At 41.8% G+C, this 16,050-nt stretch overlaps 4 protein-coding genes across 11 annotated transcripts in view; 2 read left to right on the top strand and 2 right to left on the bottom strand.

The window, feature by feature from the left end:
- The first annotated feature begins 69 nt into the window (after positions 1-69).
- Positions 70-3,128, top strand: timm8a (translocase of inner mitochondrial membrane 8 homolog A (yeast)). Its single transcript, XM_061686553.1, has 2 exons — positions 70-283; positions 2,482-3,128. Exons 1-2 carry the CDS (start codon positions 173-175, stop codon positions 2,641-2,643), a joined length of 273 nt encoding a protein of 90 aa, XP_061542537.1. The 5' UTR covers positions 70-172; the 3' UTR covers positions 2,644-3,128.
- On the bottom strand, positions 2,762-8,866 carry zgc:101583 (uncharacterized protein LOC494104 homolog). The gene is made up of 6 exons (XM_061686551.1): positions 8,747-8,866; positions 8,378-8,510; positions 7,006-7,062; positions 6,517-6,607; positions 5,053-5,213; positions 2,762-4,504 (listed from the first exon to the last, which is right to left on the bottom strand). The coding sequence occupies exons 2-6, from the start codon at positions 8,508-8,510 to the stop codon at positions 3,864-3,866; spliced, it is 1,083 nt and encodes a 360-aa protein (XP_061542535.1). The 5' UTR covers positions 8,747-8,866; the 3' UTR covers positions 2,762-3,863.
- A 298-nt stretch (positions 8,867-9,164) lies between these two features.
- mars2 (methionyl-tRNA synthetase 2, mitochondrial) lies at positions 9,165-15,710 on the top strand. Its single transcript, XM_061686737.1, has 3 exons — positions 9,165-9,822; positions 9,904-10,238; positions 12,557-15,710. The coding sequence occupies exons 1-3, from the start codon at positions 9,555-9,557 to the stop codon at positions 13,739-13,741; spliced, it is 1,788 nt and encodes a 595-aa protein (XP_061542721.1). The 5' UTR covers positions 9,165-9,554; the 3' UTR covers positions 13,742-15,710.
- med12 (mediator complex subunit 12) overlaps positions 15,381-16,050 on the bottom strand; it is a 68,947-nt gene continuing 68,277 nt past the window's right edge. For 5 of the 8 annotated variants that reach the window (XM_061686729.1, XM_061686728.1, XM_061686732.1 and 2 more), the window contains exon 43: positions 15,382-15,990. In XM_061686729.1, coding sequence (XP_061542713.1) covers positions 15,950-15,990 — 41 coding nt within the window. In that variant the 3' untranslated portion in view covers positions 15,382-15,949. Of the gene's footprint in view, positions 15,991-16,050 lie in introns of all 8 variants that reach the window. The other 3 variants (XM_061686730.1, XM_061686731.1, XM_061686736.1) reach the window with 1 other exon arrangement.

The raw sequence follows: 16,050 nt of genomic DNA, 5'->3' as shown, positions 1-16,050 counted from the left end.
ATGTGTAATGAAATATGAGGTAAGACGACGTCACAGGAAGGCACCTCGCGATTGGTCCGTCTGCTGCCAGTCCTCCAGCGGCTCACATCCACGTGAAGGTCAGCAGCATTTGTAGCGCAAGGCGCTCTTCGGCGGTGGATTTCTTCGAACGAACGAAGACTTTTATTCGACGATGGACGGAAAGGCGGCAAGCGCGGACCCTCAGCTTCAGCAGTTCATCGAAATTGAGTCTCAAAAGCAAAAGTTTCAGCAGCTGGTGCACCAAATGACGGAAGTGTGCTGGGTAAGTGTGGAGCTCTCCAGCTAGCTGTGACGCGTTAGTAGGATTCCCACCTAGTTTCCGGGCAGGACACGCCCTGCTCCATTTTTACTGGCTCCAAGACACGCGTTGCTGCACTATGATTGGCTATTGTATCCCGGTAGACACTGACTCTGATGGTGCAGTGGGGCGTGTCCTGCCTAGAAACTGTGTGGGAATCCTAATAACGCAGCTTCGACAGTGGTGGGCTCGTTGACTTTAATTGGTCATTCGGTCCTGTTTTTTGTTTGTTTCGGTTACATTATGTTAACAAGGATTACACTATGTAGCGCAGTACATGCTAACATGAAGGCCACACGACCAGATTCAAATGCAAAGCGGTTTCCAAGCTCTGTAATGCGTGTAGTGTATCAAGTATTGCTAACCCGAAGTAGCAAGCTAAATCTATTACTGCCTACAAATGATAACATTGTGACTTGATTGCTAACCCATTTTATTTTTCAGTTAAGTAAATGATGTGATATGTTCAAGTCACCATTCACCTGTGTCCCAGCGCCGAAATTATGAACGCTGTACTTGTCTTTTTGTTAGTTAATAGTTACATATTTATGAAGCTTTTAAGGTAAAAATCAATTAGACTAAAGCTCAGTGACTTGCTTATGTTTACTGGTGCAACAGACATATTCCATACGTCCATATTCAGGTCTTACTTGATACAAGAGTTAAATGTACACGCTTAAGCTAGTCAGTTTTGGCTTAACGTCCTGAACTTTGATCACTTAAGTTTTGCTGTGTCCAAGCATATCAATGGAAAGTCTAGTGGAAGGACAAAATGTGGCGAGAGAAGATGCACCAGCAAAAGAGACCGTGGGCTTCAGCAGAATATCGAACAGAGAAGATTGAAGAATCTAGCAGAGATCCAGAAAGAGTGGAATGAGACGGGAATGACAGCTTCAAAAACCACCGCATTCAGACTCATCCGGGAGATGGGCTACAACTGTCGGGCTCCTCGGGTCACGTCACTTCTGAGCCTGTGCCAACGTAGGAAGCGTCTCAACTGGGCCAAGGACAAGACAGACTGGACTGTAGGCCAGTGGTCCAAGGTCCTCCTTTCCCATGAAAGTAAAGTCTGCCTTTCATTCAGGAATCAAAATCCAAGGGTTTGGCGGAAGAGGGGTGAAGAACAGAACCTAAGCTGGTTGAGGTCCAGTGTGAAATATCCACAGTCAGTCATGATTTGGGGTGCAATATCCAGTGCAGGTGTTGGTAAACTCTGCTTTCTTAAATCCAAGGTCACCGCAACAGTCTACCAGAATGTTTTAGAGGACTTCATGATTCCTGCTGCTGAGGATCTGTATGGAGATGCAGATTTCATCTTGCAGCAGGACCTGGCCCCTGCCCTTACCGCCAGAAGCACCAAAACCTGCTTTGATGCCCATGCCATCACAGCGCTTGACTGGCCAGCCAACTCGCCGGATCTAAACCCCATTGAGAATCCATGGGATATTATCAAGAGGAAAATGATGGGCACCAGACCCAAAAACAAAGAAGAACTGACAGCAAGCATCAAGGAAATCTGGGCTTCCGTAACTCCCAGGCGATGCTACAGGCTGATTGCCTCAATGCCACGGTGCATTGAGGCAGTGATTCAAGCAAAGGGATTCCCAACCAAGTATTGAAGATTAACATATCGTTTTGAAAGTACCATATTTTGATTGATTTAATGTCACCCTAATTTCGTTTCTTTTTACTACAAAAACTGAGAACTAAATGGTGATTTCTTCAAAGTATTCAAAATTTTTGAATTCCTGATTTCGTGAGTTTTATGAGCTGGAAGCCACAATTATGTAAAAATAAATACTTGAAATTGTTTAAATTGTGGGCCCTGAATCTATCATCTGTGAAAGTTTAACTTTTTGAATGGAATGATGGAAATAAATACACTTTTCCATCATATTCTAATTCTTTGGAAAGGGTCTGTATAAGGCATAAGCTAAGATTTATTTTGTGTTTAATTGTCCACAAGACTTTCACTTTACTGTTTTACAGGTTTTACTTGATACTTAAAACTTGCAACAAGAAGTAGGCTCGGCTCACTGTGCATGAGTTCAGGGCCTATTGCCACAGGGCCGCCACTGTTTTTGAATAATTTTGAACACTCGTGCGGTTCGTGTTGGGTGTTGTATTTAAGGGATACCGTTTGTGTTGTCCCCCCCCACCAGGAGAAGTGCATGGACAAACCAGGGCCCAAGCTGGATTCAAGGACAGACACATGCTTCGTCAACTGCGTGGAGAGATTCATCGACACCAGCCAGTTCATACTGAACAGACTGGAACAGACTCAAAGGAGTCGAGGGTCTTTCTCGGACAGCATGGCGGACTAATGTGTACGCTTAGGGACATGTTCTAACATGACATGTAAACTAAAACAACAGTGTTTTGTTTCAAGTGCCTCAAATCAACAGCATGTTTGTTTTCCCCCTTAGACTTACAAGACTGCTCTGTCGCTAGCATTTCTTTTTAATCGTGTCAACGTGGAAATCAGTTCAGCGGCCACAGGCTGTCAACAGATTTTGCAAGCGGAAAACATTTTAGGAGGCAAAGCAAACATCCAAGACGTGCCCGTCAGCCACAAACACTGCAGGTCAGGTTTATATTAAGACGACACCTTGACTGAGGATGGAGGTGTGCTTAACTGTTAAACGTTTGATTGTACATATTGTATGAAATAAAGTTACAAATGATTCAGTCATGCATGCATGTTTGTATGTAAAATACACAAAGTCAACAGGGGGAACATTCTTCTTTGGTCTTGTGAGATGTTAAAATTATTGGAAGTTATTCCAACTTCCCCACGAATGTGATTGAAGTGCAGGGAAAAAAACTCAGTTTTGGCAAATACAAGATAAAGCAAAAAGTTAAGTTGTATGTCGCTGCATCAATGAACCTATAGATTATTCCTTGAAATAGTGCCACCTGGGGCATTTATTCATTCAACTTCCAGGTGGCGAGAACTGAAATTCTCACTCTTTCTCACCTCATGACCTAAAATATTCGTCACAGTACTTATTTTATAATGCCATCAAATTATTACAACTAACAAGATATGGCATTTATTTAATTGGAGGCAACTACTAAATCATCATTCAAGTCATCATTTAACAATAGGGCTTTCTTTGAAACAAATATGGTGGTTTAGCATATGATTTGTCAGGAGGAACTCTTATCTTCAGCATTATAGCGTAACTATGTTTGCCGTGGGCCCCCAAATGATTTGGCGAGTTACGACCCGGTTCAAGCCAGGCAGAAAAGCGGGTTTTGGCAAAGGAAGGAAGGATGCACAGTTAAAAAAAAAAGCCTTTGCGACAGAAGAAAGGAGAGAGGGAAGAAAGAAAGGAAGGATAGAGTTCAGGAAGGAGCTCACGAGAAAACAAACCTGTGAATGTAATAAATGCATTTTGTTTTTTTTTGGTATGCCGAATGTACAGTGGGAGAAAAAAAGAATGTGATCAATTGATGCAGAAATTTCACGAATTCCAAATGACTTCTTTCCTCCCACTGTACACCTACTTTTGCCCACCGTGTATATATGCTGTGTTTCTCTTTAGGGGTCTTTCTGTTGTTGTGAAGCCCACCCATCTTTGGCGGCGCCGCCCCCCAAAGGCGGCTTCACCTCCCCCTCGGCAGGGTTGTCGCGGGCGGGGAGGGCCGCGTAAGGTCGGGGGTCCCGGCGTAGGTCCCGGGCCCCCTTCCTCAGGTAGAGGGGCATCGAGTCCCAGCTGAAGGGGATGTCCTTGAAGGCGTGCAGCATGAAGATGCCCAGCACGATGGTGAGGAAGCCGCTGATGGTGCCCACCACGGCGCCGGGGCTCATGCGCAGCCACTCCTTGAAGAGGATGGCGGAGCAGGCCATCACGGATGTGGTGAAGAACACGTAATAGATGGGCGTGACGATAGAGGTGTTGAAGATGTCCAGGGCCTTGTTTAGGTAGCTGATCTGGATGCTGACGCACAGCGCCAGGCAGACCAGCAAGCACCAGAAGAGGGGCTCCTTCAGTACGGCGGACCCTGCGACCAGTTCTTTAATGCCGATGCCCAGACCCTTGACGCAAGACACAGACAGGGAGCCAATGACGGAGCAGATCATGATGTAGACCAGCACATTCTTCTGTCCGAAGCGCGGCGCCACGGCAAAGATAAGCACCAAGCTGCTTCCCACAACGCACACAGCAAACACAATGAAACCTAGTGGGGAGCATTAAATAAAAAATAAAAAAATTAGTATTCTGTAGAGGTGACAAAAGTACTCCCAATCAGTACTTGAGGAGTAGTATAGATACTTGTGTAAAAAAAGACGTGGACTGAGTCAGTAAATAGCAAGCATATATATATTTTTTTTTAAACCAAGAGGTAGCTCGCATTGCTACCAAAATAATGTTTCCATGAGCTGAGTCAAACAAAAATAAAAAATTAGCTCTTATAACTACAAAATACACCCTATTGTCTTTCTCAGATTAGGCAGAGAATATTTCAATCCCAGAAACTCGTAGTTTTTGGGATGGAATAAAACAAAACAAAATTGCCTCAAATCATTTTTGTCCCTGACAACATCGAACAACTTTTTTTTAATGAAGACCAAGGATGCGGAATAGTAAGTAAGGGTAATACTAATAAGTAAAAAGTAATCTAAAACATATAAAGTACAGATACTGTAAACATTTACTCAAGTACAGTAACAAAGTATTACGAACTGGTTACTTCCCACAAAGGTATTTGTGAAGCACACATCTCACCTGGGTCTTTCAGTTTTTCTGCCATGGCGCTGAGGGACGCCACCTCCTCCTCCTGGGGGGCGTGCACCACCATGACAGTGGAGCCCAGCACGCACAGCAGGCAGCCCATCTTGCCGTGCACGTTCAGACGCTCGTTGAGGAAGTAAGACGACAGCACGGCGCTGCGGACAAACACACCGGACAGTTCTTACAAATGCTTCCTCTCTAGTTGTAAAGGATGTGTTTTTTTTTTTTTTTAATAAAAACAGAGTGTAAGTTTAGATGAATGCTGACAGACTATTACGACTACACTGAAACCAAGAAAAAAATACCACTAGAATAGGGTCAGAGCTGGACAAGAATAATGTAACGCAATTATGAGACGTAATATAATATTAATAATATAATATGTAATATTTGGAGGAAAGAAAACAGGAACAACATGAGATTACAGTATTACTGGTATTAGTAGAAGTTCAGAGAAATTTAATTTTTTTGTTTTTTACGACAGCAGTTATAATATTAACAGTAGAAAATGTTGTATTTTTCCAAGAATTATGGGAATAAATTGTGAGATTACAAGAAAGAAAGAAATTTACAAGAATAACATAATAAAATGATTTTAATAAAGTTGTAAAAATTCATATATATTTTTTTTTACAGGAATACTTTTATAATATCCCCCAAAATATTTTACAAAAATGATGTCAAATTAGTTCAAGAAAAAAATATATTGTAGGAATAAAGTTTGAATTTTACAATAATTTAAAAAAATAATAATAATTTATGAGGATAAAGTTGTATCTTTTAGGAAAGAGTTGTAATTGTACAATAATACAGTCAAAAAAATAAAAAAATTACAATAAAATTGTAATATAGTATGATGAGAAAAAAAAATGTATATATATATATATATATATCAGAATCAGAATCATCTTTATTTGCCAAGTATGTCCAAAACACACAAGGAATTTGTCTATATATATATATAAGTAAAGTCATCATAATGTTATTAAAACATTCATAAGGAGAATAAAGTCATAATTCTTTTAATAGAAATAAATAATATAGGAATAAAATAGGTTATAGTAGTAATAGTACCAGAAGAATTATTGTAAATAAAGTCTTAGAATTAGGGGGGGGGGATTATTTTTAGGAAAGTCATAACATTACCAGAATAAAAAGACAAGTAAATTAAAAGGGTAAAAAGGGTACAATTATAAAAATAAAGATGTATTTTTACAAGATTAAAATATTGGCAAGAATAAAGATGACCAGGAACAGAAAAGCAATAATGTCACGCTGTGGTCAGAAGACCGTAGAACTTCAGATTCCTGTTTGGCTCACAGCCTCAAGGAAGTATATTTTCACGGAATCTAGGGACTGCCACAATATGCTGTGATGCATCATCCAGCATTTTAAAATAGGTCAGCATTCACAAGAACATGATTGCTTGGAACTACTGTGTCGAACCAAATGACGTACCTTACTAGCACACTCAAAGCTCCCAGAGGGGTAACGAGCGTGGCCGGCGCAAACGCATAGGCGGCAAAGTTGGCGGCCTCTCCGGCTCCCACTGGAACACAATCAGTTTGCGTTGACGTCGAAACACGCAACGTGTCGTTTTCCTCCTGCCCACGATGTGCAAATGTGTGGGCTCAAATATAAGGCTAATTTTTGCCAAAACAAAGGACACAATGCAAAATAATCACTGCCTAAGTTCAGTTTCACTTTTTTCTACAGTTGCATTCACTCTTGAAGGCGTGTCTGTTATTAAACTTTTATTTAGGTACGTTTTTTATTTAACTTTTATGTGCAATATATTTTAATTGGATAATTATTTCAAGTGTGCAGCTTTTTTTGCCTCACTTCACCACATGTATTACTACGACCGTATATTTTTAGATGGCAACTGGTGTAAAACATTTTGAGAACCATGACGAGTGCAACTGATGTTAAAAACTGAAAACTTACTTGAAATGAGCCCCGCCCACCACAGCCATTCTTTTAGGTACGCATAGCCGCCTTGACCTGGACACAACAAAGATAGCCTTATTACATAATAATAATAAACAATGACAGTAAAAACTTCTAGGAATTCGAGTGTAATTTGGCAGGTTTGTACTTCATTGTATTTCACAATGAACATTCCTCTACTGTACGTCCTCCATGGCATTATTAATTGATGTTTTATTTCGTTTGTATCATTTAGAAAGAGAACAATTATGGAACTCTATATATTTTGGGGGTTTGCTTTATTTTATTGACAATCGAGTTGCAATGTTATGAGAATACAGTCAAAATATGATAACAAAAAGTGGTCATGAAATTACGTGATTGTTCTTTACGAGAGTTGGATTGTTGGATTGATTGAATTTTGAGAATAAAGTTGTAAAATAAAGACTTGTTTTTTACCATGAATAATAAATCATGGGATTATGAGAACTGTCATATTTTTACAAAAATAATAACAAGTAACAAGAAAAATTGACATTTGGTTATTTTTACTAAAATAATTGAATTATGAGAGCAAATGTGTATTTTATTGTGAAAAAAAAATCTAATATTGTGAGAATACAGTCAAAAATTTAAATGAATTGTAAATTTTGCAATGAAATGATGGAATTACGTGAATAGTAAGAGTAAGAATTGAATAGTTTTCATTTTCCAAATATAAAATATTAAAATACAACATTAAGTTATTTCAAGAAGTCATGAAGTTAATGAATTACAGTCAAAATATTTAAAGAATAAAGTAATTTTATAGAATAAAATCGAGTATTTTTACTATCATAAAGTCTTCGTTTTACAAAATTAAATGACAGTATTCTAATAAAATATGTGTATTTTGTCGTTAAAACGTTTGTATATTTATTGTGAGAGTACAGTCAAAATATTGATTTTATTTCATTTGAAACGATCAAATTGTGAGAATTGATTAATGATTAAGAGAGAGAATGATTAATGAGAAAAGTCATAATTTTATGGTGTTTTTAAAATTTGAAATAGTTGTCATTTTACAGATATAAATATATGAACCACATTGAATAAATAAATGACAGTATTGGGTTTGTATTCTTACAAGAAGTCATGAAGTTACAAAATGACAGTAAAAATATTACAACAGTAAGTATTTTTCAGAATAAAATATAGCTGTAAATTTACCAAAACAAAGTTTGACAGTTATGATATGACAATAAAGTAATTTAAGAAGAATAAAAACAATTTCAGCGTCATGGTAAATGTGTTATTAAAGAAAAAAATAGAGTTTAAAAAAAATATATATATATTTGCTGGAGAGAAATGTGAATTGAAATGTGAATGGCATTTTCTCGAGTTTGAGTACCTGCTCGCGTGGATCCCTTGTTGGCCAATCGCAGCAGGCCTTTCTTCTTCAGAATGAAACTAGCGCCGATGAAAAGACTGGAGCACACGGCCAGGGAGAGGCCAGTGTAGAAGTCCACACGACCCGCTTCCATCTGAGACAGGAGTCGGCAAAACATACGACGTTAAAGTAGCTGTCGAGAAAAGAAAAAGAAAAACTCCCCCCACTTCGACAACCGCACAAGGCCATGTTCCCGCATCACATGACAGCCAGCCCCCCCCCAAACTACTTTTTCACGACTATGTCACGAGTGGGGAAGACAAACAACGCAGCCAACTTGAACGTTAGTTCATAACGTTCATCGAGAACATGGCGAATCAATGAGTGCACCTGGGCGGTCACGTCCACTCCATCCGCGTTCGTCTCCGCCGCGGCAGCCGAGCCACAAGCCGCACTCCACGGACCGTTACGACCTGCAGGGCGAGTGGAGCGTGGTCACGTGTCGTGGCGACACAGCTCAAATAGCAATACAAGCTAACGTCGATAGCGTTTCCGCAATAGCGATATATGAACACTATACAATGTGTTCTAGACTAGACCTTTGCTCTGTGGGACCCACCTGAACTAACTTTCGAGATATACAACTATTACTGGGATCATTTAATTAGGGCCACTGTAATACATAAAAATACTGTATACGAATAAAGTCTAAATATTACAAAGTTAAATTTCAAGACTGTGAGGACGTAATATACATACATATTTTAAAAGGTATGACAACACATACACGTTCATTTTGTCAGTAAATATGAATAAACTAAAAACGAAGTTTGCATATTAGAATTCCGATTTCTCCCTAGGCTGTGAACGCAACTCAGTTCCCTAAACCGAATTTGATTGGCCGATTGGTAGTCACGTGTCCACTTTAAGCATCGATTTGATTGGAAGAATGGTATATTGCAATCCGGAAGAAAAGCCAACCTTGAGAAGTCGCATGTTAACGCTAACATGGCGCAAACCTGATCGCTGATAATTTGTTGAAATGTAAGATTTTAACATTTTGCTATTTTACGTGTTTGACGGTGATACTCCGGTGATCACGTCGCTTGTCGCGGACGTTTTTACGTCACGTATGGTTGGGCAAGCTAAACGAGCCCTTTAGCAAAACATTAATTTCACTTTTGACTATCTTTGAAAAATGAGGACCCCTTTACGCATCATCACAAGAAGCCGCAAAGCACTTGTCATCTGGCGACAGAGCGCCTTTTTATCATCACGTTCAACTCCACGTAGGGTGAATCGCACAAGCAGCGAGGTGTGCAAAGAGGAACGAAGCTCCTACATAACCACGCCCATCTTCTATGTCAATGCCTCTCCCCATCTGGGTCACCTGTATTCAGCAGTTTTAGCCGACTGCATGCACAGATACAAGCTCCTCCAGGGAGTCGAGTCGAGATTCGCAACAGGTAAGTTGCAAACCTCTTCCTGTGACGCAACTGCAGAGCGTACCGTACCGGGCCTTTAATAGGGTTGTCTGTTTATTTCAGGCACAGACGAGCACGGTTTAAAAATCCAACAGGCGGCTGACGTGGCAGGAGAGGACCCCCTGACTTTCTGCACGGGGGTGTCCCAGAGATTCCGCCAGGTCTTCGGCAGCTGCGACGTGTCCTTCACGGACTACATCAGGACCACCGAGGAGCGCCACCGGCGGGCTGTGGAGCACTTCTGGTGCGTGCTGCGCGACAAAGGGCTCATCTACAAGGGCAGCTACGAGGGCTGGTACTCCACGCCAGACGAGAGCTTCCTCACGCCGACGCAGGTGGCCGACGCAGTGGACGCGATGGGCCAGCCTATCAAAGTGTCGCTGGAGAGTGGTCACAAGGTGCGTCCTCAAAAATCTGAGTTGAAGGGAGACTTATGGCCCCACTTCGTAAGTCACGCCTACTGTCTTTCATTGGCTGTTTTTCCTCAAGCGCAGTGGTTTCTTGTGTATCAAACTAGAGGCCAAAGACGGCTGATTTATTTTACGTTATTTTCTTTCCCCCACAGATCATATTCATCATGTACATGTCTAGTCATAATGACTGTTTTAAAGGTCAGAGGACAAAGATGCTATGGGATCTGTTAAAATTCCTGTTTGCATTGTTTATATGGTATGTAATACATGCACGCGACTCAGTTCCAGCAAGTTGTCAACTATAGTTTAGCTAAAAAGGAGGTTTTTATGACGCGTATTGAGCCCTCCCCGAACAGTGTCTTTGTATGTATATGTAATAATGTGATGAGGCGATTAAACATTTATATGGTTCCGCAGTAATAATGGCTCCCTGAGGATAACCGTAACTACAGCGTGGCAAGTGTGACAAAAACCAGTTTATTATTTATTTTGTAGCATGGAATGTTAGAAACGGCTTCAATCAAATTATATTACTCAAACAGCGAACAGCAGTCTGCAATAGTAGGTATGAGGAAAAACTGACCCATTTATTATCAGCTAATGGTTTGGATAAAGTTTAACCTTGAACATCAGCATATACTGCAAACGAATAAAAATATATGAAAACCCTAAAAAATAAATGAAGACAAAAAATATACACCATATTTTCATGACCATAAGGCGCACCATATCAAAAGGCGCAGTCTCAGTTACAGGGTCTATTTCTGTATTTAACACATACATAAGGCATACATACATAAGGTATTATTGGGCGCAGGCATGGTAAAACATGCGCTAGCTTAAAACATACGGTAGCATGCATGCACGCGAAAACAATGTTTTTAAAAAGGCGGCAGGAGCAAAACTGTGTTCGGTTGTACTTTATTGACGTATTTAACAATGTACTCATGTTATTTTTTGATCAATCCTCATCTACAAATCCATCAAAGTCCTCATCTTCTGTATCCGAAATGAACAGCTAGCCAAGTTCTCAATCAAACACGCCAGGTTCGAGTCAGTCTCGTTGCCGTGCGAAAGCTCGAACAAAAGTGCAAGAAGACACGTTAGCCAAAGCATCCACAATCCATTCACTAATTGTGGCGTAACTCGCCCGGCACTGCCTCTTAGTCGTCGTAAAGCTGTGTTCGCCATCTGTCATCCATGGCGCCCACGCCCTGTTTACACCGATGTCCAGCGGTTCGTCAAGCCTCCCGGAACGATGGCAAGCTCCGAGTTATTGCCCTCAGTCGAATGGTGACTGTAGAGACGCTTCTCCCGGCTGTTCTTTGCTCATTAATCCATTGCTCGAGTTGGTCTTCCAACTCCGGCCACCTCACCTCGTTTCCGCGTTTTGTTGTTCTTTTTTCTCCCCCGCGGAAACTCATCTCAGCTTCGTCGTCTTGACTTGGCGAAGCTCGTTTTCCTGCTTCCTCCACTTGCGAACCATGGATTCGTTGTTCTTGAATTCTCTCACGGCTGCTCGATTCCCATGTTCCTCCGCATAACTGACAGCTTGCAATTTAAACTGCGCTTCGTTGGTGCCATTTTCGGGGGTCCTTGGCCAAACCGATGTTTTTTTGGACAACGCACACCTCGGCGCTATATACCTACTGGGGGCGTGCCTTTAGCGTCCTCTGTCACGCACACCCTTTACGTCCGCTTTTCCTCTGTATAAACAGCGTGTCGGCAGGAAATGCTCCCAGTCAGTCAAGCGGTCAAAAAAAAGTAAAACAAAACAAAAGAAAAAAGTCAAGCAGCGCGCTCATCACACAACATTTATAGATGTTGGACCTCGGTGCACACATAAGGCGTGCCGCATAATAAGGGGCCCTGTCCATTTTGGAGAACATTTAAAACTTTTAAGTGCGCCTTATGGTCGTGAAAATGCGGTATTTTAAAGTGCTAAATAACCACTATAAACATAAGCGTATTCGGCTGTTTAAAACAATTTGAAAACCCTGAAAAATAATCTTAAGTCGACCAGCAGTTTTTCTGGCTTCTGATGTAGTAACAGAGGCGCTAGGCGGCAGCAGCATCTGATAGTCTGAAGTTTTAAAACCTGAGATTCTCTGGCCACGCCCCTTTATCTTGAATGTAATTGTCACTGTTCCAGATGGTTGTGCACTAGGCACCCAGCAGTCTTCTGCTTCTGCAAATTCTGTCTGTAAGTCACCAGTGGATAAATGCTGCTTCTACTGTTAAAAATGTAGTTTGGCTTAATGATCAATGTTCCTAACTTGAATATGCATACTTATTTGTTTCAGGTGGAGTGGCTAAAAGAGGAGAACTACATGTACCGTTTGTCGGCATTCCGAACTCAACTGCTGGATTGGCTCCAGAAAAACCCCAGAGCCATCCAGCCCGACCGCTTCCTCCAGGATGTTCTCCAGTGGCTGCAGGACGACCTTCCGGACCTGTCCGTGTCCCGCCAAAGAAGTCGCCTCCAGTGGGGGATTCCTGTGCCAGGGGATCCCGAGCACACCGTCTACGTGTGGCTGGACGCTCTGGTCAACTACCTCACGGTGGCCGGTTACCCCGACGACCACGATCATTGGTGGAGCGTGGCCCGCCACATCGTTGGCAAAGACATCCTGAAATTCCACGCAATCTACTGGCCGGCTTTCCTCCTCGGTGCGGGACTGGCGCCGCCGCGGTCCATACACGTGCACTCGCACTGGACAGTCAACGGAACCAAGATGTCTAAAAGTTTGGGCAACGTGGTTGATCCTGTTGAGCGCTCGCAGGCATTCACCACCGACGGTTTAAGGTACTTCCTGCTGCGTCAAGGCGTGCCCGATTCCGACTGCGACTACACGGACCGCAAAGTCATCAAGCTGCTCAACGCTGAGCTGGCCGACTCCTTGGGCGGCCTCCTCAATCGCTGCGCCGCTCCCGCTCTCAACCCCACCCAGACCTACCCGCCACTCTGCCCTCGGTCTTTTACCAGTGAGCAGGACGGTAGAGCGGTGCCAGAAGACTATCGCATGTTGGACGCTGTGCGAAGCCTCCCGACGTTGGTGGAGCATCACTATGAGAGCCTGCATGTGTACAAAGCCCTGGAGGCCATCGCTTCCTGCGTGAGGCAAACCAACGGCTTCGTTCAACGCCACGCGCCTTGGAAGTTAAACAGGACGGACGCCGGAGACCGACGCTGGCTGAACTCCATCATCTACGTCTCCCTGGAATGTCTGAGGATTTACGGGACCCTCCTGCAGCCCGTCGTGCCGCGAGTAGCTGACAAGCTGCTGTCGAGACTCGGCGTGCGAGCCGACGAGAGGAACTGGGCCGACCTGGACTTCCTGCTGAGCTACCGCGGGAGAACCCTAGGACGCGATACTGGAGTGCTTTTTAATCGCCTGGAAAGTCCTGTTGGGGATGAGCAAAAGCCAAGGAAAATGAAAAAAACTGATAATTATCCCAAGGCACTGAATTTAGGAACCAGGTCTTAACTCACACTCCTTAACGGTCCCATGCAATCATTTTTTCCCCCCATAATGTTTGATGTCCTTTTATTGGGTTTGCAAGATCATTTGGATATGCCCAGCATGTCTTTTTCAAGCTATCATAGTTCGTCTTTTTTATCTGGCAATTGAGACAGATGAATTTCTCATTCATATGCAATATGCAAATAAGCTTTACTCTGATTAGATTGCTGTTATTCTTCGTTTCATTATGGAAAACAGCTTTGCTCTGATTGGTCCTTGGTAACGTCGCGTTTGGATCGTCCGATGTGGGGTCTATCATTGTGAAGCGGAATTCACTAAGCGTTGAATTGTTGGCCCCATTAATGGGGAATGTGAGTTGAAAGGGGACCTGGGCGAAAATAAGAGCGAGAGCTATTTTGAGGTACGGCTCGTCATCCACTCCCGTTCATTTGAACATAAGCGGCGCGCTACATTCATCTTTCGGGCCCATTTGAGCGAAAATGACTGCAATTTGGCCACAGAGTTAAGTTCAACTTGAAAATGGCACCATCGCCCAATTTTTCCAGTCATTACAAAAAGATATTGACTATTTTCCTATACCACTAGTCACCACTGACTCCCATTATACATCATATTTTTTCATTATACTGTAAACACTGTGTTATAATATTTTTGTTAGTGTGAAAATAGGTTTTTGGGTGTAGTTACACCCCTAAACCACCAAGTAGCGCCTATCATCGTTTTCAGCCGTCAGTCCTGTTGCGGCCAAGACTTGATACTCCTCTAGTTCCAAAATATATGCCATAAAAAATTAAATGTTGCCGATTTGGGATTGTTATGAGTCGCTCGGCTTTGCAATGATGCCATCAGATGACAAAAGGGTCTCTTTTTTTTAATTACGTGATTGACTACTACGTTGCTCGGGATCCCCTCGGAAGAGCTGTGGCGCGAGAAGTATGGGCTTCCCTGCTGCAGCTACTGCCCCGCGACCCGACCTCGGATCAGCGGAAGACAATGGATGGATGGAAGTGGAGAACAACAGAGGCGAATATAGTAATGAGTTCAATGTCACCAGATGAACGGAATTTGCTTCAACATTACAACCAGCCACAATGGAGGGCTCTCAATACTTTGTGTAATAACATGGGAAAGTCAATAGAAATCAGCCAGGATATCATGAAGAGAATTTTGGACCTGCACAAGTCTGGTACTGGTAATTTCCAGATGCCTGAAGATGCCACGTTCATCTGTTCAAACAATTATAAACACCATGCGAATGTCCAGCCATCATATGGCATAGGAAGATGAATTCGGTGTCCCAGCAATGAACATATTTTGGTCCAAAATGTGCATATAATCTAAAGAAAAAAGGACCTTGTGAAGATGCTGGCCATAGCTGATATATGTCAATGGATGGATAGTGAATTAGTGTCGACTTTACAGCATTTCTAAGACTATTTCCCTGTGAAAACGTCCGAGGGGAAAATAGTGACATGATGAGTGACGCGCCTTATATTTTCTATGACGAAAATTTGAATCTAAAGTACACAAACTATAACAGTAATACACAAAACAGTATTCAGTTCAAACTTGAAATATAATTGCACTAGTTGTATTCATGAAAAATGAGTGCAAGTGTGGAGTCCTTGTAGTCATCCTTGAGTGACAGCGCCTCTTAGCGGACAATCTGTAAATGACTCACAATAATCCTGTTTCTCGATGGGACAAAATATTAGCAACAGAAAATTTAACTGGATGCCTTTCTGAAGTTGTCAATCATAACTGAATTACCAGCTTGATAAAGGTAGAATGTTTGTATCGTGCAGGTGTACCTAATGTCGTGACTACTGTGTACAAACAAATATCCAACAGGTAAATTTTATGGCTTAGTTATATATAATTGTGAAGGTGAAGGTTTCTATGAAGAAAAAATACAAACATTTTCTGGGCAAGTTGAGACAAGAAATCCTTTTCTTCTCTCTTGATTTTATCATGAAAGTTTTCATTTCACATTTTTTTTTTTAAATACAGAATACAGGTAGCAAACAAAAACATTACAAGACAAAAACTTCACGTTATTTAATGAGAAATACATAAAAACTGAAAAAAATTGTACAAAGTGAAATAAAATACAAAAAAATGCATTATTGTTATCCTTTCAGGTATTTTTCCCCCCCATAGACTTTTCCATATTCCGATGGTGACAAAAGCGATGTGAAGAAATTATGCACTCTAATGGTAATATGAATTGGTGCCCTGTCCTGGTTGTGTATCTGTAAAAAAAAAAGTTGCTTATAAAGAAGTCTGAGAAGCAGGTGGGACAATTAGTGAAT

The sequence above is a fragment of the Phycodurus eques genome, chromosome 9 (assembly GCF_024500275.1).
Source record: "Phycodurus eques isolate BA_2022a chromosome 9, UOR_Pequ_1.1, whole genome shotgun sequence".
Lineage (NCBI taxonomy): Eukaryota > Metazoa > Chordata > Actinopteri > Syngnathiformes > Syngnathidae > Phycodurus > Phycodurus eques.
This window is presented reverse-complemented; position numbering and strand designations above follow the sequence as displayed.